The sequence below is a fragment of the Sebastes umbrosus genome, chromosome 7 (genome assembly GCF_015220745.1).
Source record: "Sebastes umbrosus isolate fSebUmb1 chromosome 7, fSebUmb1.pri, whole genome shotgun sequence".
Classification (NCBI taxonomy): Eukaryota; Metazoa; Chordata; class Actinopteri; order Perciformes; family Sebastidae; genus Sebastes; species Sebastes umbrosus.
The window spans coordinates 27,106,908-27,132,320 of NC_051275.1; the positions used below are offsets into that span (position 1 = coordinate 27,106,908).

Below are 25,413 nucleotides of genomic sequence, written 5' to 3' on the forward strand. Positions count from 1 at the left end.
GGAAACAAGGGCTTAATTTTAGGCTTTGTAATAAAGCATGTTGCCTTTCGGGTCAGCATGTGTTTTCTATCAAAGTGCCAGACATGCTGCTACTCTAGTAACCGTTTGTTCCATGGATTGTTCAGTTTAGTTTCAACATGTTGTTTGCATCAACTTTAAATACTAACGTTTCATATATGTGTTTCTTATTTTTCTGACAGGATACTTCGCGGTCAGTGGGATGTTAGAGCTCTGGGAGCGGGACTGACTGAAGGAGCATGGTGAAACACCAACCCCTCCAGGTCTATGAGCGCCAGCTGTGTTTGTCATGTATCACTGGGATCTACGGTTGCCGCTGGAAACGCTATCAACGTTCCCATGATGACACCACCAAGGTGAGAGGGGGAGGAAACCCGCTTTGTGGGTGAACTACACCAATCATGATTTACATCAGAATTGCTGTAAATAAGGCAGTCAGTAATTTAAAAAAAACACATCATGACTTTTTCTACAGAACATAGTCACATATTGTATACAGTGCAAAGTACAGTACATGTATATGATGGTCACCAGATAAAACACTAAAATCACTTATCTGTTAATGTACTAGAATGACATTTGACTGACTTTGCAGCGTTATACTGCAAGTCTGAATCTTTCACATCTTATAGCAAGAACAGTGTTTTTCATGCACTGATCAATTTTGAGATTTTGGGCTGTTTTGCTTCCACAACATGTCTTCTTTCTGACTAGTAAACATCCAAAATACACATCTAGGTGTTTATTTTACTACTTTGTCTATTCGTGTCTGTAGATTTCTCCTAAATTCACTAAGAGTTAGCATTAGATAATGCCTCATTTGCATATTTAAACATAACATTTCAGAAAACTTGTAATACAAAAACTAATTGTTTTAATGTAAGTAATCAACTGGGGAAGTTTCATGGTAATAACTATTAGTTTTTTTCTTTCACCCTATTCACCTGTAGTGTCTTCAAAATGTTTGATATTTTACAATACATATCTTTAAAGGCCGTTTTCTCAAAATTAGTTTTTTCCAAACCTTCTTTACAGTTTTATTCCTGTCTATATTCTTAAGGTTTTTACAGAGGGGTTTGTTCATACTGTATGTCATTCATAGCCTGGTTTATATAACATTTTATTCCTACTGTTGACATTATTTTCTGATTTACAGAGGTAAAATAAAAGGCATATCCAAATTTTCCTCTGTAAAAACCTTTGACTCTAATATGTCAACAACATGAAACAAGGCTTTATCCAATGTTCAGATTTCTGTTCTGGAAATGTATGTAAGTTAGCACATATTTAATAAGATAACGCTTCATTTGTATATGTAAACATGAAATGTCATTGTCGACAGTAGGAGATATGGTTGAGGCTGACCTTGCCGTCATTGTATACCTCTCACAAGATAATTATAAGCTGTATACACACTCATATGTGCACACATGCTCACGTCAGCTTGGCAGTAAATGAGACCTGATCATGTCATTCTCTGATTAATTTATCTTGTCAAGGTCCTCTCAATGATAACCGTACTGTCCTGGGAGATCGATGCAGAATCATATCACTTTTCAGCTTTTTAATAGCTTTCCTGTTTAAGAATGTGAAAATCTATGAATTTTAATTAGACGTTACAGTTTTTCTCGCCGGTTTTCTGCATCTTCCAGTGACCTACCATCTACATTTAGACAAATGAAAAATGATGGCATTCCTCTTCTTGATTTCTGGCTGCTGAATTAAAAAGGCATTGTAGCTGTTACATTAACGACAAGATGGCTGTGTAGGAGGTGGGAAATTAACTAAAGAGCACACTGTTACTGAATGTGCTACTGAGATTGTGATTGGCATCCATAGCAGTGTGCTGTGACACCTCATGGTCTCTAGATACCTTTTGTCTCTCAGCATTGATTTACGATGAACAATCTTTGACTAAATATGTCCTTGCTGGCTTATCCCCCATTCAGTAACCTTGAGCTTTCCACATTGAGCTTCATTTGACATTGCAGTCCTCCACTGCTTCCAACAGTCTGTCATCTCCTACGTTCTGCACATTTTGTAATGAGTTTAATTAGATTTTGTTATGAATTTTATCCATCAAATGTTTTTTTGTCTGTATGCCACGACCTTGGCAGTTTTTTAGTGCATCTGTATAGGAGTCACATTTATCGAGAGACAATATGAGAGTTATGAGAGTTGTATTTGGCATCTAAATTATTTTCAAGCATTTAAATGTGTGCCTTAGGTGTGGGGAAAAAAAAGCAATGCAGCATAGTATCGCGATATTTTGCGTGGCAATATTGTACTGATACACGGGCGGCAATCTTTTATTACATACACTATTAACCTCTTAACAATCCGACGGCCACTATTCTGTCTTTCAGAGGTTGTAGCGGGCTCAGTTTAAAAGCTAGTAAAGGTACTGGTATACTATAGAAACTAGAAAACCTCAGGAAGCTATTGGTACCAACCATGACGTGTTAGCTTGTCAGGAAGAACGCTAAATAACACTCCAAAGTTACGCTAAATTTGAGCGAGGAAAAACTGGCATGGCCATTTTCAGAGGGGTCCCTTGACCTCTGACCTCAAGATATGTGAATGAAAACTGTATCTTATTAGATAAAACAGATGTTGGCAAACTGCTTAATTTGCAGTTGAAAAAGGTAATAAATCACAATATATCTTATCGCAATACTTTACATATTGCAAAATGTTTAAAATAATGGTGATGATATATACATTTGTAGCTAAAATCTTAAACCAAAGTGTGCACTGAGAACGGCCTCATGTAACTCCCAACCAAAGAATACCACAGTGTTTTTTTTCCAGTATCACAGGATAAGTATTACAGCCGACACAAGATGAGCAATTTGTCCTGACCTTTCCCTTTTCATCTCTACTCCGTATTTAGGAAGGACACACAGGTTATGTTGCTGCAACAAACACACAGCACACACCCATGTGTGCACTCGCACACACTCAGACTCTAGTAGGTTGGATAATTTATTTATGCCCACATACCATACTGTAGATAAGCAGGAACCTAGCACACAGACAATAGACTCTCATGTCACTCACACGCCAAAGAATATATGTGGCGTGCATTAAACCTACATTAGGTGTGTAAACAAACAGACACAAATGGGGATGGGTGGTTATATTTTGATAGCTCTTGGATCATACACATAAAAAGCATTTCAGAACTAAATAAAGAGGTATAGATTTTTCCCCTCCAGGAAACTGGACACCGTGTTGCTCTGTTTCCTGTTGCAAGTGCTTGTCTTTCAGTCCAACTGATGGCAGTGGCAGGATAGTGCCGAGTCAGCATTCTTTGTCCACGGTGCTCATCCTTTGTTTTGACCGTGTGGTGGACGGATGGATAGCACTTGTCTTGACCCCACAGTGTAAGAAGCACACAGTCAGGCACATGCACTCTGCAGGCTGCTGTCAGTTTCTGTTCAGCTGATTCAGGAAGTGGATATTTTTCCCTCAACATTCTTCTAATTTTTTTTTTTTACATAATCTAGTGGTGCAGGAATGAGTCCTAAAACCTGGAAATGAGTTAGCATTTTAGCACTTCCAGTTCCCTCGTCTCAAAGTCAGTGGGTTTTTCGAATGGGGTATTTAGTTAGATGCTTGAAATAAGGTCTGTAATTAACACAAGCTGAACAGATTGTAACGTTTTGTTCTAAGATATAAAATACAACAATAATTAATTCACCAACTCGTGAATTTTGAAGCTTATACGTGTCTTAAAAAAGGTTGTTGCTAACAAGTGGCTAAATGAGACTACTAAGCGTCATCACTCTGACTCGTCTGCCATTACAGCCTCGTTGTGTATACTCACGCCCGTGCGACCCGTGGTGTAGTTTGTTTATAGCCTAACATTAGCTTTTTACTTCTAGCGATTGCATTCGCACTTCAAAAATCATGGTGGTGTTCATTTGTGAAGATTATCTTGCTGAACAAAACCATAAAGTATCATAAACATAGTTTGCCACAGAGCTTATTTTCTGCAATAATCCAAATCTCAATGGAGAAATCCCATTGGCTTTTTATCTAGGGAACCAGGGCGATGCTAACTTCCTGGTTGGCCTTCAAAAATATGTATTTCGTAACAAGGTAGATTTTCTGATCTTTCATACTGTGAATAAAGGTATCAATCAACACATTGTGCGGAACAGGTTGAGTTATAGTTGTCCATATTTATGAAATAACAACACGGAGGCTCCATAGTCCAAACCAAGACGACAAACTTTATTGTTCTTTTCAACCAAACACAGAGCAGATCCGCTCCTTCCGTTCTTACCCTTCACAATAAAAGCCCATGACATATAATATTTGCAGGCAAGTATTTCGCATTTTCATGTCATTTATTCGTCACACCCCTGGTGTGTAAAGGCCTTGAGAGTGCAGCTTTGTAGTGCTGTCAATAATTATGAAGAAAAGAGGAATAGAGCAGTATAATGTGCTATTTACCTGTCTGTATTTATTTGAGTGTCTACTAGGAGAAGAGAGATGTCATCTCCATTGAGGATGCTTCCTAGCACAGGTCAAGGTGATGTCATATAAGACTGCATCTTTAACGATCCCAGTAAACAAACTGTGACCAATCAAGGACAGGTATCAGCTACATGTAACTGGACCTGAGCGAATCACAGAGGCGTGAGAACTGAGAATCTCATGTTGAAACAACTGTAGCCTCATTCATAATCTACAAGTGGATCATGCCATTTCTCCCCTTCTTCATCTTTGTTCACTGTAATGAGCCACGCAGGCTGACATGCGGTCCCAGTGAAGTTGCCTCTGTCTGTGTTCAAGGTGCTTTGTAGGAAGACGGCCCACGTCACGCAGTGCAAGCCGATCTGGCCTCTCAGTAATAATTGAAAGTATTTCCATTTAGCCAGTCTTTACCATTCAGTCACACAAAAGGCTTCAAAAATAGAAGCAAAGCTGCTCTGCCTTCATTAGTCCGTGATCTTGCGGTCTTCATTAGAGCCGGCCTGTGAAATATTGGACAGATAATAAGACAACAGAGATACCAGGAACAAGCAAATCACTGATGGTGACTCCACAAAGTGGCACATTGTTGTTTCATTTGCTTTGGATAGCAACAGTTAATAGAAGATCAAATGAGCAGAATTCAAAAGTGTTGTAGTGATGTCTTTTTTTTTAATTTATTTTGCATCCTTTGAAATATAACTTGGACCGGTGACTTTCATTCATTTCTGAAGGACATTAACGGTTTTCAGCTCATTTTTTTTCTGCATTTTGTGTGCTTGATCACATATTTGTCCACTCGTCCCTCCAGCCGTCAGACTGAAAGGTCATAAGCTTCAATACATCAGAGGAGGTGACTCAATGATGAGGCTGAGGGTGTGATGGACGGTTTGAGATGTGTTTAATGTAGGAAAAAAGCAAAGATCATATTCTTCCGCTAGACCTCCTCTCTCCATAAGTCACATCTACGCCAGGGCATCTGTCATCTTTTGTGATTCTGTCATTTTTGGAATCACATGTGGTACAAAATATGATGGTCTTGCAGGGCAAAATCTTCATTGAGATTCATGAATATGCTTCAGAATATTATAATAGGAACCATTTATCTATTCACTAATGAATAATCCGTGATGTCGCAGTGACTACGTCCACTTTTAATTTACAGTCTATGTGTCTTATACCACTTATTGGCTGGAGCGGCAGCATGATTTCCTGTTTAGGATTTATAAAATCTGCACATTAAATATTAGAAAATTAACATCTTTTGTCTGTAAAATACATCAACAGTGTTATTTCTGTATTTGTATCTTCACTACGCTAAAATTAATTGAGAAACTGGAGGTTCAGTTCATTATTAGAAATGTGTTTCCAGTTATTAGGACCACAATTGTATGTTTGCAGACACTTTTGCATTATGTGCATCGTCGGGCTGCCCCCGTTCGTTCGGTCATTTTGTTCTTAGCCGACTAAGATTTCTTTAGTCGATTAGTCATTCTTTATCCTTTTTTTTAATGCTGAATGATTTAAAGTGGCGATTTTGGGTGATTCTTTGTGGAGAAACTCAAGTTTTACAGATCTGTCTATTAAATCAACTAATCGATTAGTCGACAAAATCGTATGAATTTAAGTTAGCTACCAATTTCTTTGGTGGAGGACAGCCCTAGTGCATCGCTCTGGTGGTCTGGCTGCATTATAAAGCGGTGCACAGCCTGTGTGAAATGCCAGGGATTTATCTGGATATGCTCAGGAATGTGACAAGGGACTGAGGTGTTAAATCCGGTGAAGATAGATAGAGGCATGTGAGCCTGTGCCTCACAGGGAAAGAAGCACCGTCAGCGAAAGAATAACAGCTTTCCTTCTGCTTCATGTGATGATCTCTCCTGCATTTACATGAGTCTTCACATTTATTCACACACACCAACATGTTTTTGTTTGTTTGTATCGGTCTGGATTTATCTTTAACAGCAAATAAATTCAGGACCGTCTCTCAGCATATTTCCTCTCCACAGTGTTGGCATGTTAGACGGCAACACACTGAGTCAAGCTGTCATTTATTCATCATTTAATTGTCATTCACTACATAGGAAATCCTTATGTTGGCTATTCTTTATTATATAAAGTACATTTTATGAGATACATATGGGAACATATTCTTCCCTCTGATGACTAATCTTTTCATATAGTCAATATGTACTGTAACCCACAGCCTGAAGCACATAATCAGCTGAGCACAAAGAGTGTTCAGACAGTTGTATTCTGATATCTGTGTGGAGAACGTTCACTGTAAATGGAGACGCACTGTACATGATACAAGGACAGTTTCCTCATGTACTGACTGTCGTCCTTGCGCCTTAAGTAACCAGCAGCACAGATGCAAACATGCTTAATTATTATTTTCCTGCCAGCTCCTACTGTAGTTATACAAAACAAGGCTCTGTGTGCAGTTATTATTAAACTATAATCCACATGCTTGCCTGTGTGATTTATAGGCTGTCAGGCTTTGTTCTTTCTCCGTGTACGTGCTGTTGAGGGCACAAAAAGCTATTGTAGCTGTGTAGTTTGACAGTTTGTATGAATTTAAATATATACACGTCAGGGCTGTGCGATATGGCCAAAATCTTCTGTCATGACAAGTTCATATCTCAATAATGATATATATCGGGATATAGCATGTCTTCTGGTAATTTAATAAATAGTCTATATGAAATAACCACATGGTAAAGCCTATTTTTGTATACTCCGGTGTGAATATAATACTGATAAATGAAAACTTGAGTACAAAATGAACATAAGTTTTAAGTGAAATAATAGAGAAAAAATACATAAATATAGGTCTAGCCTATCACAAGAGAAACAATATAGAAAAATATATACGATAGACATTTTTATATTGTTTTGACAATATATATCATCATCATATTGCCCGCCCTGATACACGGCAATACACAACTTGACTTGTGAATCTGCAGAGAGATGTTTTGTGTGTGAATGTATTTATATATTTTCTATCACTTCTGAAGAACATTGCATCCTGGCTCCATATTTGGTCCCTGGTTGACTTGCAAATCAGATGTAAATCAAAGTCTATAGTATTGTCGTTGGCTTTGTTTAGATAATCATAGCATGTGTTTGTTTTCTTACGTGTATGTGAGTAATGCGGGGTACAGACTACATGAAAATCATCATTTTAATGGTTCTAAAGATTATCTAGCCCGATATTCCTGTGATGTGAGCTATGATAAGAGTGTTTTCTACATCCCCCGATCTGCTCAGAAGTCCATCCTGGAGCCGATTTCATGTTTAAATATTAAACATGTTCAATATTTACGATCCGATATCCTGTTGTGAGGGAGGAAACCCCGGACAGCTGAGGACGCAAAGTCGCAATTCATTGCTCTCCACACACTATAGGAACCAAACTGTTAAATGTATCGCTTCATGGTGTTATGTGTGGGGTCTCTCATATGTTAAACATCTGTTAAGACTTTAAACATCTTTTAGTGTGGGCCAGCCTTAAGTAAGCATGCATGTGTTTGTCTATGCATGTATAACATTGTGCTGTAGAGCAGCTGCTGGGCATGAATAATAACCATCCTATGGATATGACACTATAGCCTACATCCTGTTTGACATATTGAAGCATTCTTGGAGCGATAAGCGAGAGACACGTTGGCATTATCATTAGCGGTCGCTCTTACAGGGAGAAGTGGAGCAAATGACTATCGGAGAAATATCTGCAACCGTTGTCGACTCAATGACTAAATGCTACGTGCCTCATTTTCCTGGTTTTAATCTGATTGGGTCGTCCCAAAGGACCACATTAAACGCGCCAGAAAGTCACCACTAAAATGCAAAGCACAGTATTTAGAAGTCAGTTTATTACATATCTCTGTACACTAATCTTCTATAATTACAGTAATTCACCGCTAAGGGGGATATTTACAACAAATTACTGTCAGGGCTGCAAAATTTTGGTCATCAGTTTAGCGATATATTTACTAAAACGAATGACTTAAATGATCTTAGCCACGGTTAAGTTTATTTGCATGAACTAAATTCAATATATTCATTTCTAATAGACCTGACGCTATGTGAGGAAATGGGAGTTAAATAGCTTGACAGCGTCAGTTCAACAAGAAAATTGGTGATACAATTAAAGAGACCTCCCAGAATTATGTGAGATATTAAACGTCACAAGATTACTGCCGTAAACAGATTAAAAAAATCCAATAAGCCTGTTTAATAAATACATTATTGGCTGCTGCGGTCATAATCCACTGCACTGGACTGAGCCATTAAAAGTCAAGATAAATAGAAACTTCAGGCAGAAAGCCACTGAGGGTAGCAGAGAGGTTATTGCAATGCTGCTCTGCGGTGGTTCTGCGCAGACGGAACCTGTAAAATGACTTTATATGCTCCTTTTTTATTTGCATTACATTATTTGCTGCTGTCACTTAAGTGACGCAACTTGCAATTTTTAAGGTTGTAGCGGGTTCAGTTTTAAAGCTAGAGTGAAGATACTGGTATCATATGAATGTCGTCTGTCATACTAGAAAAGGAGGTTAAATAACGCTCCAAACTTACACTAAGTTTTGGCGAGGAAATACTGGCATGGCCATATTCAGGGGGGGTCCCTTGACCTCTGCCCTCAAGATATGTGAATGAAAATGGGTTCTATGGGTACCCACGAGTCTCCCCTTTACAGACATGCCCACTTTATGATAATCACATGCAGTTTGGAGCAAACCATAGTCAAGTCAGCACACTGACACACTGACAGCTGTTATTGAGTTTACCATGTTATGATTTATTTTTTATGCTAAATGCAGTACCTGTGAGGGTTTCTGGACAATATCTGTCATTGTTTTGTGTTGTTAATTGATTTCCAATAATAAATATATACATACATTTGAATAAGGCAAGCTTATTTGCCCACTCCTGTGTTGATAAGAGTATTAAATACTTGACAAATCTCCCTTTAAGGTTCATTTTGAATGGATAAATAAATGTGCAATTAACTATGGATAATCATGTGATTAATTGCTATTAAATATTTTAATAAATTGACAGCTTTTAAATATTCATGAACAAAGGCCAAAGATTTCGTCTCTCTCTCTCTCTCTCCACACCTGTTTTTCCCAGATGTTAAATCACTGATGCAATATCACCTGACGCGGTGGTGAGTCAGCGAAGATATATCAGTTTCACGCTATTTTTAGAGGGTTTTTTTGCAGTCCCTTAACGTAATTGGGCCAGAGCAAAACCTTGGTGCAATCCCGCAATAAAAAAAGGACATGAAACACTATGAAAAAGGGCTGTCAGTCCTTGTTAGATATATTCCTAAGAGTTGTTTGTTTATAGCATTTATGACACTTTTAGTGAGCAAGTGAAGGATTTTCATGATTGTATGCTTTTTAGTTTTTAATATGATCCATTTGATCCTTCTATTTTTAGCATTGGAGTTTATCCTCTAATGACTTCCATCCTTTTTCCATATTTCTGGTTTAGGAAGCAAATGTGTTCACTATTTTAGAAATGTATTTAATCTTAACCACTGCAGCTGTCTGGACGTCATCACTCAGAGTAGCTACAGAAAGGGTCCTTGATGGTTTTGAAAAGTCATTCGAATATTTTTTGAGTTACGTTTTAATTACAGCAGACCACATAATTTGATTTGAATTAAAGCTAATCCAATAGGTCTGAATCTTCTGAAGGAGAACTTGTCCTCTTTGTCCTCTATGATGTCTCCAAGGGGCGAACAGCATAACACAAGTCAGAATAATTATAGGAACAAAGCATACACTGCTCTTCAAACATTCCCAGAGACTGTGGTGTTCTGATAGATTCCTGTTTCCGCAGTCGGCCCGTGCCACGGGGCGCTGTGCCTGGATAAAACGCCAGCCATGCAGAATGGTAATGTGATGTCACAGGGCAGGCCAAGTCATGCTCTACTGCTGAGTTAGCTGGCAAACAGGAAGACAACATCAGACCCAACACGGGGCTTCAATCTTCAGTAAATGAGAAATCAGTTATTCTTCAATACAGATTTATTTGTCTAAGTTTTAAAACACTGTCACACTCACAGCTAAACTACGAAATTAAATAATACTGTAAAATGACTTCATCTTTTTAATTTGCTACAACATTCTTTGCTGCCGTCACTTAAGTCTTTGAATATTTCTGAACAAAGGCCAAAGTTGTCAACTTTCTCTCTTACTACACCTGCTTTTCCCAGATGTTAAATCACTGATGCAATATCCTCTGACGCGGTGGTGAGTCAGCGAAGATATATCAGTTTCACGCTATTTTTAGAGGTTTTTTTGCAGTCCCTCAACGTAATTTTACCAGAGCAAAATTAATAAAAAAAACAACTAAAAGTTGGACCTCATGTAAAACATCCATGAAGAACAAAGAGCTAATAAACTGTAGCGTGTGCTGGTTGACACATTCAGGTTGCATTTGTCATTTGGATGCAGTTTTCATAATTTGCATTAGAGCTGCAATGATTACTCCATTAGTTGTCAACTATTAAATTAATCAGCAACTATTTTGATAATCAATTAATCGGTTTGAGTAATTTGTTTAGGACAAAAAAGTTAAAATTCTGATTCCAGCTTCTTAAAAGTTCTCAAAGTGTTTTACAAAAAAAAGCAAAACATTAAAACAAGGGCAGGTAGACAATAAAATGAGACGATAAAAAGAAAGTTGATGCAAACGTATAATAAAAAGTGAAATTAAAAAAGAATTAAAAAAAGGAATATTAATAAAAGAATAATAAAAATTAGAGAATTGATTAAAAAAAAAAGAGAAAAGGAATCACAGGGATGATAAGCCAAACAAAAAAAATGTGAATATGTTTTGGTTTCTTTACTCCTCTATGACAGTAAACTGAATATCTTTGAGTTGTGGACAAAACAAGACATTTGAGGACGTCATCTTGGGCTTTGAGAAGCACCGATTGACATTTTTCTGCATTTTCAGACATTTCATAGACCAAACAACGAGAAAATAATCTACAGATTTATCGATAGTTGCAGCCCTAATGTGCATTAAATTAATCATAAGAAATGGGAGATCGAGCAGAAAAGATGGACGGGCTCAAATGAATTCTGCCATGAGAGATATATAATTGCGATATTCAAGTCAGTATAACAGTGTGAGTTATAGTAGATAATAAAATCCCATATTTAGCATCAGATCTCAGAAATGACATTGGGATATAGTTTATTAGGTGATCCAATTAATTAGACCTCAATGTAGATAACTTATTGACCACGCCATCACAGCTCTATCGGGATCGTGTCTAGAAGGTAACCCGCGAGTTGAGAAAACTCTTGTGAGATGGATAGGGTTAGGCATTGACTCGTCGGGCAGTGAGTCTCGCAAGAGTGTTTGCAAGTTTTTGCAGATTTCAGATCAGATTTCGCGGTTACCTTCTAGACACAACCCTCCATCAGGGACGTCTCAGGTCGCATCTATCATAATCCAGATGAGAGATGGTGGGAGTGAACAATGCCCTCTCTCAGGAGCAAGATCGGATCTCCTCCCAGGTGTGTCAGCTGGTCATTAAGGTCCACCATGGGAACCGGGAATCAGGGTCGCTGCTTTCTCATCAATGAACAGAGTTGTCTGTCACACATACACAGAGCTGCTTCCCACAGAGACCACGGTGTCCTTTCTGTTACTGGAATTGATCTGCTGTGCTCTTTTTGTTATAAGACATGTAGGTAAATGTGTGTAGGGTTAGACATTGCTTTTTTTTGCACTGGACAAACAGTATTTGCTTTGTGTGTTTTTCTAGATAGACTGCTTTTACTTTTTTAGGTTTGTTTCCTGCCTGTAAAGACAGCCAAGCTGATCTGGTGCCCGTATTATCTGATGAGAGAGAACCTCCTTGCATAATAAAGTCTGTACTTCAGAAACCATGTCCAAATATGAGAGGGAGATTGAATCAGCATTCCTTAAGGCTTGTTTCCCTTTTTTGTACAACTGAGTGATCTCTGTTATAAAACCATGCCCAGAAATTAATAATACATCTTTATATCATCATGATTTCCACTTCAAGTCTGACCCCAAGTCTGGATGTTGAAATGTGGGAAAGCTCTTAAAAAGAAACTTGAGGTCAAAACATGACCTTCAAATGCTGCACTGTTTTGGATTTTGATTGTATCGTGATTCAAAACATCCATATTTCACATTTGAACAGCTTTTACTTTTTGTCCAAGAACCAACCTCACTGAGACGGAGAGCAGATATAAACAGGTCAGGCAGACTGTCTTACCTGTGTGTCGCATCAGCTGGCCGAGGTGATAATAATCTGATCCTCTGCACACACAACAATGGTGCATTCAAGCTGATGTGCTAAGGTTGCTGAACTGAGTGTCTTTATCCTGACGCTACAGTACAGCACACACATACGTGAGAGTTTTCAAGGACACTTAGACGGTAACTAACAATGAAATATGGATTGGTCAAATTCTTCTTCTCTCAGTCCATTGTTTCATTTTATAAAATGTGCATCACTGGGTTCTTGGAGCTCAAAGTCTTCAAATCGCTTGTTTAGTCCGATCACCAGTCCAAACCCAAAGATACTCAATTTACAGTGATATATATAATAGAAAAGAAGCAGCAACCCTGTGAATCTTTGGCATTTTTGCTTCGATTCATCAATTATCAAAATGCAAATCCATATTAGGGCTGTCAAAGGTAATGCAATAATAATGCTTTAACACATTAGATCTGTCAGAGGTTGTAGCGGGCTCGGTTTTAAAGCTAGAATGAAGATACTGGTATCATATGAACCTAGAAAACATAAGGAATCCATTGGTACCAACTATGTCATACTAGCTTGTAATGGTGGCAACGCAGTGTGTGGTTTTCTCACATCACTTCATGTGTTCACTGGCCTCAGATGATTTAAAGTCCTATTACTCTTTAACCTAGAGACTTTATTCTTTGAACACTGTGTTTGTGTTTCTTAAAAGTTATCAGCACATTTTAAGTCGACCAACACTGCTGCTGCTCAGCTTCTTCATGTGCACTGAGTTTTCTTTAAATGATTTTCTGTTCTTCATGAAAAGGTCATAAGGTTTTATTCTGAGTCACAGCAAACGTAGCTGTGTTTAATGTACGCTGAGAGGGAAAGATGGAGATGAGCATGCCTGCTTGCACGTATCCTCCCGATTATGGCCTTGGGGTGAGTTTCTGTCTGTCTGTATCTGAAGATGGAGCCAATTTAATATCTGCTGTAGTACAAAAGTGCACGGCAGATGAGGACAGTAATTAGTGGGCTTGCTTGTGAAGTTATTAAAAGTCACTCCTTGATGATGAGTCAGGTGTATGAGGGAATACTTTCTCCAAAGGTCAGCAGCCAGGTTGACACCACTTAGGTATGTTTGCTGAAACTTCTAATGAGCTCTGCCGCTGTCTGAAGATCTTCTGGAAAAGTTGAAGTTGTGCTTTTCAAATTTTACAAATTCATCACACAGACATTCAACACAATAGCTTTGTGTCCACAACAGCAGAATTATATAATTATATATTTTTTCTTTTGTTTTCGCTGCATTCAGAGCTGCTCTGCACTAAGTCATGTTTCCAATCAAACATAGTGCAGCCGCAGAGTAATAAATTGCATTTATGTGTGTGTGTGTGCAGTGGGAGCTGCTGTGGTCCCTCATCCTCCTCTTCACCTTCAGTCTGCTGCTGGTCTGGTTCTACTTCTGGTGGGAGGCACACAATGACTACAATGAGTACAACTGGTGAGTACCATAGACTGTATATAAGAAGTGGACGTTGTCACCGTGACGTCATTGGTTTGTGGACTGCCATTTTGAAGCTTTGAGTTCGTCATGTTGGCCGTCACCATCCTGGTTTTTGACCACTGAATAAGACTTCTTCAGGCGAACAAAAATGAACTGAAAACACACTATGAAAGGTTTAAAGTTGTAAGACGAAAACACAACTGGACAACTCCCAGACCGGTCAACGCCGTGGTAGCGACCTGTCAATCACAAGGTAGCCACGCCCTAAAACATACCCTAATTTGTTGTGTATTTGACTCTAAATGTGACCATAATTTACTAAATGAACATCATGCTGCATTGAAGAAGACTTGAAACTAGCGATTGAGACCATAAACTCATGTTTACATTGTTTACTGAGGTAATAAATTAAGTGAGAAGTAGGCTCATTATCTCACAGACTTCTATACAATCAGACTTCTTTTTGCAACCAGAGGAGTCGCCCCCTGCTGGCTATTAGAAAGAATACAAGTTTAAGGCACTTCAGCATTGGCAGACCCCGGAGGTTACCCACTAGTGAGTACACAGCCAGAGTGCTTCTGTGTGTTGTCGGGTCAAACTGGAGCCAGACGCCTGCCACCATATTGTTTCTGCTGTAAATAAATTCTATCCATGCTTGTCGGCTTATTGATTTCCCTAAATCATCCGTTTAATCCGTCCTCTGCCTTAATCTGACCAGAGACCACCCAGCCCTCCACAGATTAACACCGTTACATAACAAAGTTGGCTCGCCCACCATTTCCTATACTGTAAATGACTCAGCTCTGTGACCACAGCAAGTTTATGTGACTGAAAACATTACAAGAATTCATCTGTTTTCAATTGCATGTGCTTATGCAAAACCTCACACACGATTTTCCTTAAAGCTCAAGTAATCCCATTATTTCATACCAAAAGTGCTGCTGAAATTCAAAACAGATGCTTGACTTCCAGTCTTCAAGGTGAAAGCACTAGCAGACATTAAAGGGACTTTATGTAAGAATCAGAAATTCCTTGTTAATAGTCACACCTCTGGCCATTAACGATAGTCAGTGTCCTGTTGCTCATACTACGTAGACGCGAGCGAGCATCGGTCAAAACAGTGAGGCGACACACACGAGACAGAACATGATTGGCAGCTAAAGCCACAATATCACTATAGATTTCACATGCTTGGCAGTAATGTTAGCTCACCAAACGAAGGTCCTTCCATTTATCGAAGGCCCGATTCTAGTTTTCCCCTCAACATCGACATTCCTGTTTGCAAGACGGGCTTCACTAGATATAACTTTGGGGTTTTTTTTGTGCTTCCGTGGAGTTTGTGTTGGAGTCTGAGTTGTGGTGGGGGCTTGTCATTTGTTGGCGTTAGCAGACGCCATTTCTAACTGAACGTTAGCTGTCGTTGCACGCTGTTAGCCCTGAAGCGGAGCTGAAAATAAAGGCACTTGCGCATGACGTCACATCCGTTGGATTTTCCTCAAAAAAACGTCCTGCAATCTTCACATTAAAAACGGTTTACAGGCTGATAGAGGAAATCAAACTAGTCGCTGAAGGTCTAATTTTTTAGGTTAGGTTATAACCTGTTCACACATTGACAATAAAAAATTATTTATACGTGTAAAAACGTACGTACTGTACAGGCCCTTTAAGATTATGTATTATTGGACAAAGTTTCAGCGTCCTACAAGATGTGGATCAGACAGCTCTCAAGACATTATTTCCCCAAATTCTTTTGTAATAAATCGTGTATGTTATTCCTGTTCGGCATGTTCTTGTATATGCTGTAGTAGAAAATGGTTAAAATGGCGTTGTCCCATAATGTCACATCCCCAGGTCTTTCTATCCAACTACCTTTCCCATCCCCCTCTCCTCCTGCTCTCAGTAACCTCTACAATGTCACCTTTTCCTCTTAATATTCTCCTCCTTTCCCCAATGTAGTTTTCCTTCTCTCATTTATCCCTTTTGCTATTGTTCTCATTTAACTTTTAACAGCCCTCCACATGTTTTGCTCTATATATGAATCTCTATCCAGTCCACTTTTATCAGCAATCTCACCAGTGTTTATTTATCTCTGGATGTCAGCTCTGGTGGGCAGACATTTGCCATTCCTTTCTAATAGGAAGTGTACAAATTTCCTGCTTTTTCCTTCCTGCTTTCTGTGAGGTTTCCACAGTTAATCACTGAGATGACATCCCCTGCCCTTATGTGTTTCAGTGATTTAGCAGCAGGGAGTGTCCCAGTCCATCTGCAGTATAAATTTATTCACAAAGGGCTCGGAGCATCAGCGCTAAGTGACCCCGCTGTGGCTCTGTGCCACTAGAATCACTGATAAGGCTTTGAAAGTAATTAGTGCTATAGGCGCGAGCTGTCATGTCAAAGCACACATGTGCACGCTCACACACTTGTCTTTGCTCTGCAGATGGGAATCTATTGAAACACCCAGTGTCACTTTTTTTGAGCATTACAGCTTAGAGACATGGATTTATATTTTTACAACTATGTCTGGCTGCGTCTGTCTGCAAAAAATAAATACAATGGCAGGCAGTAAACGCAAAAACAAACATAACCAGCCTGCACTTGTTTCCCTCACTGAAGCTCCCCATAAAACAGAAACCAGCAGTCAATAATCCATCCATCCATCCATCCATTAATAAAACATCACACAATCTCTTTGGTGTGTAGGCCAACAATAGTGTTTACAGTCACTGAGGTTGCTGTCTTTTAGGGTTGCCGTAGTTTCAGAGGATCAGCTGTTCTAGCGGCGGAGCATTGTAAAACATTTCATTCAAACTCAACAGAAACGACCGGCGCTGTACTCCGTCAATAACAATGGTCTTTGCTGTATCTGTGTTAGCTTTAATACAACAATAAATAACAATAAAGCATTAATCTTGAGGGTACTTCATTGGTGTCTGCACCTTTTGAAACACCAACACCTGCCATTGTTAACTGATACCCCCGACTTGCAGAAGCTGTAGACGGTTTTAGAGCTACAGTAACAAATGATATCAACCCAAAGATTTCTGCAACAACTTATGAGATGTAATAGAGCATGGGGATGGACATCATATACTTCTATCATAATGTTCTAAACCCTTATACACTCTCACAATTTATTTTAATTAATAAATTCATTCATGTTTATTCTGATTTATGACTAGAACAACTTGACACACAGTGTTGAGCTGCATGTCAAATTAATCTTCAGGTTCCCAGCTTTCAGATGATGTACACCACTTCTATGTGACATCTACTGCTGACCTGCTATCTCCCCCAAAAGACCCCCTGTACCCCCCAAAAAAAGACAAAAACGGTTGTACTGTGGGTCTCAAAGGGTTAAAAACTAATGCAAAAAGGCACACACATGCATAGACTCAATTCTCCCAAGCCTTCACACCTGTTAGTAATGCTGAATTGCAGGTGAGCTCTCAGTGTTTCTTGTTCCTGCAGGTTCCTCTACAACCGTTCTGGGGAGTGGAGCGATGGCACCGTTCCCATCCTGGCCACCACCGCTGCTGGCTTCACCTACATTGCATTTTTAATGGTCAGTCCTACATCAAGTATTCACTGTGGAGGTGTTAAACATGTTGTTCATCACAATGCCTCGGGGGTGAATTAGCTGCTTTGCATGTGTTGCCAGACATCGTTACAGAATGTTGTTGAGCAAGTTGAGATCTGTGAAGCAGCAGATGTGTTTTTGAAATGTTGTGTTGTTGTGTTTTTTCAGGTTTTAGCACTTTGCCACGTTGCACTTGGGCAACAGTTGAATTTGCACTGGCTCCATAAGGTAATGTGCCAAATGTGAGACTGAGCAACTGTGTTAGTGTGGGCGGTGGAAGGAGAGTGGGTGGGTTTTACATATGCATCTTTGTTGTGTGTGTGTGTGGTGGTGGGTGTTTATACATGTATCCGTTGGCCTGGTGCCTGCATGTGTGCTCAATCATTGCTGATCAGCTGAACTTGTCCTGAACTTACAGCTTGGACCGTGTTGTCCCAGGCAGGTTGTGAAAGTCCAGTAAATGACTATCAGCAAACCAAACACATGGACAAACACTGTTTGAGGTGTGAAAGTGCTGGGAGCTATTTGAGTTTTTCTGTAGTGTGTATGTGTGTGAGTGTGTGGGTGGGTGGGTGTGTCCATGCATGTATCTAAAGTGACAGCCTGTCTGATTTTCTTGTATCTCTCCCTCTCTGTCTACACAGATAGGAGTGATTGCTGCTCTGCTCACCACTATTGTTGGGGTGATATCTGTCACTCAAACATGGGGGCAGGAGTGGGATGTCATCCCCATCTCCCTGCAGGTCAGCAGACACAAGAAACACAGTAAAACCCCAAAGTCTCTTTTGACAGCATCACTGAGTTTGAGTACTAAACTGAGTGTTATGATACAAAGGCTGGTCTATTATACCCTACTTACAACCTAGACTTGGACTATTCATTTGTGGGAACTAGATAATTTATTTAGCAGTAACCACTTTTACCTCGATAAGGAAGTCCATGATCGACTGTTAGAGAACTCGCAGTATCTCTTTCTGTCTCTCTTAGTACTTGTTTGAGCCTGGTATCACTCTGATATTCATAGACCTGTATCTATATCAATCAATTTTTTTTTCTCTTCTCTTACAAAAAGTCCTTGTAATGTAAGCATACTTTGGGGATAATTTACAAGCATGTCGTGAATTATGTTTGTGATCATATTTCCATATTTAAAGGGATAGTTTGGGTGTTTTGAAGTGGGGTTATATGAGGTACTTATCCATAGTCAGTGAATTACCTACAGTAGATGACGGTCGGCACGCCTCCGGTTTGGAGAAACAGACAGGAGTTACTATACGGGAGCAAAGCAATACAGTGCTGCGGACGGGGCCGGCAGCAAAACATATTTTAGTCACCTAAAAGAAAGGCCCACCGAAAAAAAATCAATATCAGTTTAAGTGTATGCTATATTTAGAATATTTTCACTGCAATATCTTGCCGTGAGACAGCCCTTTCTGATGTGGAACTGAAGCCGTTGTATCCATCTATGCTCTCGCCCAAAGCCACCAGACTCCATCGAAAAAAACAGTAATTTCACAAGGGAGACCAAGGGAGTTGCTGATCTACCGCTATCTTGATCGGTTAGTTTATTTGTGCTGTTGTGTGACTTTGGTGAATCCAAACAAACCAAAGTCACACAATAACACAAACAAACTAACTGATCGAGGCAGCGTTAAACCAGCAACTCCTGTGTTTCTGTGAGGTAGAAATTTTTCAATGGAGTCTGGTGGCTTTGGCGAGAGCATACATAACGTCTTGAGTTCCCTGTCGGAAACACAGAACTGTCTTACAGCAAGGTAAACCGGCAAAAATATTCTAAATATAGCATACACTTAAACACATTTTTTTAGATGTCTAAAATATGTTTTGTTGCCGGCCCCGTCCACAGCAGTACATTGCTTTGCTTCCGTGCGGTAACTCCTGTCTGCTTCTTCAAACTGGAGGCTAGCCGACCGTCATCTACTGTAGGTAATACACTGACTATGGATAAGTACCTCATACAACCCCACTACAAAACACCCAAACTATCCCTTTAACACTACCATATGGAAAAACAGTGTAATAATTTAAACTGCATATACTGTGGTGAGGAGACACTCAATCCACATTTATCCTACTAACAATCAATAGCTAAACGATATCCAGGGAGTTGTGAGAAGCTTATAATTAGTGTGTCCCTGTGAGATTATTGCACCTCCATGAATGTGTGATTGAAGTGGACGTGCAGTCCCACTGAAACTGATGCCATTAAAATTGAATGCCTCTACAAATTACAGTTATTATCTCTGAGTAGTGTTGCCACTGTCTTAACCCCAGATAATGTCTGTAATTCCATGCCTCCCTGTTGTCGTTATCTTTGTTTCTCTTCTCTTCTGTCATCTCTCTTAAACCATGATTCTCTTTCTCTTAACCCTTATCCCTTTGTCTCCATTTCTCCATATCTCTACATCTCCATCCAGGCCACAGGTCCCTTCCTGCACATAGGGGCTGTTGCTGCGGTCACAGCGCTGTCTTGGATTGTGGCTGGACAGGTCGCCCGCGCAGAAAGAACAAGTATGTTTACCCCTGCAACAACGCACAATACGAGTTACTCTTACCTGCCGTATCCGTCTCCCACACTCCTACATACACGCAGAGGAAGAGTGGTGAATGATTAACACTATGTAGACAGAGGCCAGGACCTCCACCCAGGGTGTCGGAGATAACGAACATTCCTACGGGCTCATGTGATGTTTTCCAGCCAGGACACCTTGGATTGTTTTCTCCTCGAGTACAGGAGTCTTTCTGGGGATTAGCAGCTCTTAGTGGGTATTGTAACTCTCGCTGCCATCAATCCTCTGAAGAAATTATAGCCAGATAGTAATATTGATTATATAAATGCAGCCAAGTAAATCATGCAATTCTTCAGAAGCAACCCTCTGAATCAATCTGAAGATGCATTTAGCTCAGAGGATTTTACTTACAGTCTTTTTTGGCTGGACCGCAGAGGGCCAGCCCTAAAAAACGCAAAAGTCTGTCACTGACTGAGGGATGAAGTTACACGATTGGTTGGCCGAGTGTTGGAGTTTCCTCATTGGCCGTTGCTCTTTCATAATGAAAAATTAGGAAACAGTCCTTTATGCAAATGAGCCCGTCCGGCTCACGAAACTTGGACCAAGCTGTCAAACTAGGCGGTCTAGTTCTAAAATGAAACAAGATTCAGCAGTGGCATAGCCTAGTTCTTGTTTACAATGTTTTCATAAGTAGATTTTGTTGGATTGTTTAGACGGAATAACAGAAAGTTTACGCCACCATGTTGTTTCCTGTTTGAAACAGCAAGCAGAAAACCAGGGACAAATCAGGTGCATTCAACGATAGGATACGTCATCGCTTGAACAGCCAGTTGAGAAGAGCAGTTGTCCTCACCAGACCTGGTGGACATGTACCGCTGGATTTAACATTATAGACATAACCACTGGCTATTTGTGTAACAACTTAGCCATAAATTCACAGACTGACCAAACACGGTCCAGACTTATACTCGTTTTTTTAGTCTTGTTATGACTGTCCTCAAATTGGAGAAGGCAGTTTGTACTTTGTACTTTGGGAGACAGACAGTTAAACCTAATAAAAGTCCTTAGCTACATTTTAGGTTCTGCTTTTGGAGAGGCTTGATGAGGTGGAAAGGTCAATACTTTTCCTACTTAAGCATCTCTGCTTTAATGCAGAGTGGAGTCTGAATACCAAAGAGGATATGAGGGTGTGTGTGTGTGTTTGTGTGTGTGTATGAAGGCCGTGAGTCTCCTGTGTGTAACAAGAGTTGTCTACTCAACCCCACCCCAGAGCTGACCTTGAAACAAATACATTCCCCTGTGTGTGTGTGTTTGTGTATGTGTGTGTGTCCACACCCGCAGCCTTCATTGCTCACTGAGGTGGATGCAGGGGAAAGTGTGTCTCCTTGGCCCCAATGTTGTTGGCCGCTGCGCGTCGCTATGAGCATTACCTACATTCACAGCAACTACTTACATCTCACATCTCTTTGAAAACTAAGGCTGTGTCCGAAATTATTCACGACTCCCTATTCACTATCCAGGGAGTTCTACGTAAAGGACTATATAGTGAACTCATCGGCAAAATGAAAGAACACTTTTGGACACTACTCGGGTAATTTTCTCCGCGTCGTTAATTACATCATTGCTGTCACGCAATTAAAACGTGACAGATCAGCATCAATAAGAGGAATCGATAGTCACGGAGGCATGAGAAGCCAAGAAAGCGGACAACTACGGTTCTCTATTCCCATCACTAGCGTTTTCCCTGCCTGCCAAAGTGGCGGATGTCCTAATGATTTCACCTGAATCACCTGAAGTGCTAATTTCAGACCCTGAATCTAAGTCTCGTCAAGAAAGCAAATAAGCAAATTCCCCTAACCCTCTGCAACTATATTATCATGTGTCCTCTCCCAGCATTCCAGGTGGTGGTCGTGCTGCTGTATCTCAGTGTGTTACTGGGACTCTACGTGGTGCCCCTCTACATCACCTCCCCCTGCATCATGGACCCCTCCAACCTCAAACAACGCCCTGATGTCATTGGCCACCAGGGAGCCCCCATGGTGAGTCAGCTGACCTCTGTCATCCAAATCCCAATGTGGGAATATTATGAAACAGGCCACTTTAAATAAATTGTATTACATATGCCTTTAGCTACCTGATATTAACTTCACAGAGGGTCAAACCCCTAACAGCATGTTGATGACACTGAGCCACTCAGGATATGAAGCCTTTAATCCAGACTGTCAACGACCACTTGATTTGGAGAAGGCAGAGGAGAAACTGTGCTGCCCTTACAGATATTTTGTTTTTCATTCATTTCTCTTCTCATGCACTTCCCAAGGCTATTCTAGTCTATTAATGACCTTGTGGTCGTGCAACTGAAAATAGTCCACAAACATAACCCAGTGGGAGCCTGCAGCTCTCACTGCCTGATATAGGGATACAGAGATATATTTTCTGAGGGGTTTTGTGTAGTTCTGCATGACAAAGACAAAGACTTGGCAGCTTGTTGTGAGAGAAAATCGATTAGAGATTGCTTATGACCAGTTTCACTGCTGTCTCCTCGGCTGTTTTCTGTTACACCATCTCTCTCACAGACTCCACTACAGTGTTACAAAGCCTGTAAGAGCCTGTTAGTTAAGTATGCATTAGAAGGCCACATTAATATCAAATTTATGCACACCTAAGCACATTTTTGCTTTGTCATTTATGAGCTTGGATTAATGTTATTGCTTCTAAACGTTACCTGAAGAAGGATTTATGAACTTGGCACATTGTCTGGCTCAGTATTATGCAACACTTGGAAGGAAAATGAAGGAGGATTCCTCACTCAAAAACACACCCTGCTTTTTGTGGTATTTTGGTAAAGCGATCGATCCTCACAGTGGAATCTAAAATTAGGAGTGGCTCTGGGAGGCTGTGAGAAACTCACAGTCACATGACTAGACTCTGTTTCCCAGAAGGACTCTGTATTGATTACATTACATTCCTACCCTGTGTTTCCCAGTCATTGGCTTTACTCACAGGGTCTCCTTTCTAGTAAGTGATGTTTAACCTATTGACGTGGTGTTGGTCATAACCTTGACGTGAAGCGATGAAGAGCAATCCACAATGCTGCTCTAATTCATTTCTGTTCAGAGGAAGGAGTCTAGTTTCTCGTACATCTGCGATACATCACACTCATGTTTATTTTTTAACATCATTTATTATTAATTAACATTTCATCCGTCATGTTTTTCCTCAACAGTGGTAGGGTTTCCATTAAAGTCACCTATGAGATCATTGTTACCGGACTACATTTAATGATTGTGTGCTTGTCTTTACTCTGTGTATGTGTGTGCTTCCAGCTTGCTCCAGAGAACACACTGTGGTCCTTCCAGCGAGCTCTGCAGATGAACGTCACTGGGTTGGAGGCTGACGTGGCTATCAGGTACACACACACACACACGCACACACACACGCACACACACACATACACACACGATCGATACAGCAGAATGACCAAGCCAAACAAATAAAGGGTTATTTAGTCTGTCTAGATCCTGCCTCGCTGTTTGGTTTCCTGTTATAGATTATTAAAACATTTTTAGTTTACCCAGAACATCTTAATACCTGTACTAGAAAAAGCTTTAATTACCAGATAAAAGTATATTGTAAGGTAACATTTATGTAGTCTTTTAACTAATTATTATCGTCAAAGAGAAATAGGCATATTCTTTCAACTTAAAAAACAAGTAAATAACAATATAAAGACATACTTGGGATACTATCTACAACAGTCACAAGACTGTAGTGTTGAACAGGCCACAGCGATGCAACATCAGGCAGTAGATGGAGGTAATGACATCACCAACATAATGAGAGGTGACGGGCTGCATTCAAAGAGGCAAACTGGGAGGAAGAAGAGAGGAGAAGAAGTGGGGGGTTGGTACTGTAGGGCCATGGTATATGATGGATAGTGGGTGTACGTGTCTACTCATGCATGTGCAGTGATGCAGGATGAGATGGGGGCGTGTTGGTTTTCTGGTGCAGGGTGTTTGTTTGTGGGTCAGGGCATTATTTTTGCAGGGTAGGTTGTATCCGGTTATTTTCAATTACTCTTGCATCTTAATTAGCTTTCCTGTATTAGCAACCATGTGTGTGTATGTGTGTGTATGTGTGCTCACTGTGTTCCCTGTACATTATGTCTTAAGAGAGGTGAATGTGTGTGTGATTGGTGCAGGCCGCTGACAGGTGAGCTCCTGACTGTGCTGAGTAATTAGACTTGATGACAGCCAGAGCGACAGTGAGACTCCACTCCTGCAGCAGATCACACACACACAGAGACACACACAGACACACACAGACACACACAGGAAAGGCATTGTTTTTCAGCGAAGAATTTGAATAGCAAATATTGAGATATGGGATGGCTTTTTCTTTAGTCTTGGTTTGGTCTTGCTTCTACTGGATAACACAAAAAGAGAAGTCATTTGGTATTCAAATATCGAGCAGCAGCAGTATTTAAAAAATGCCTCAGAAGTGGGCTAAACTCTTGTCACATCTCCTCTTCTCTCCCTTTCTCTTTTGATCTTGTTTGACGTGATTTCCTCCAACCAACTCCTGTCTCTTCTGCTCTTATCTAATAATTGTAATGTCATTTTGAGAGCTGTTATTCCTCTACAAAGCATGAGCTACAACGAAAGTTACCTTTGAGTTGCCTTTGAATTATTATAGAAATATGAGTGACAGAGGTTGGGGAAACCCTGCTCCTGTATTTGATGTCAGTGGGCTTATAGAAAATGATACAGATGCAATATAGCTAGGCCTGAGCGATGATTCAATATGATAATTTATCGTCCTTTAATGGAATCACATCGTGATGAAATCATAGATCTTTATATCGTGATACACAAAAGCACATACTAACTAGAATTTCTCAGAAAATCTAAATAGATATGAATTCTGCTTATGGGAATAACCCAGTGTAGTTAAATCAAACTATTGTCTTAATCTGATTACTCTGTATTTGTGTGCATGCCTGTAAACACAGTCGGTGTATAGTTATATTTATTAATTTTTTTCT

At 40.0% G+C, this 25,413-nt stretch overlaps 1 protein-coding gene across 4 annotated transcripts in view; it reads left to right on the plus strand.

Moving 5' to 3' along the window:
• The window catches only part of LOC119491258 (glycerophosphodiester phosphodiesterase domain-containing protein 5-like), a 59,036-nt gene that overhangs the window by 20,195 nt on the left and 13,428 nt on the right, over positions 1-25,413 (plus strand). For all 4 annotated transcript variants that reach the window (XR_005207573.1, XM_037775071.1, XM_037775072.1 and 1 more), the window contains exons 2-9: positions 201-374; positions 14,155-14,258; positions 17,730-17,823; positions 18,007-18,066; positions 18,483-18,581; positions 20,277-20,370; positions 22,263-22,408; positions 23,696-23,778. Coding sequence is in view for 3 of the 4 variants with exons in the window: in XM_037775071.1 (XP_037630999.1) it covers positions 258-374; positions 14,155-14,258; positions 17,730-17,823; positions 18,007-18,066; positions 18,483-18,581; positions 20,277-20,370; positions 22,263-22,408; positions 23,696-23,778 (797 nt within the window). In the remaining variant the exon portion in view is untranslated. The remainder of the gene's footprint in view (positions 1-200; positions 375-14,154; positions 14,259-17,729; positions 17,824-18,006; positions 18,067-18,482; positions 18,582-20,276; positions 20,371-22,262; positions 22,409-23,695; positions 23,779-25,413) is intronic.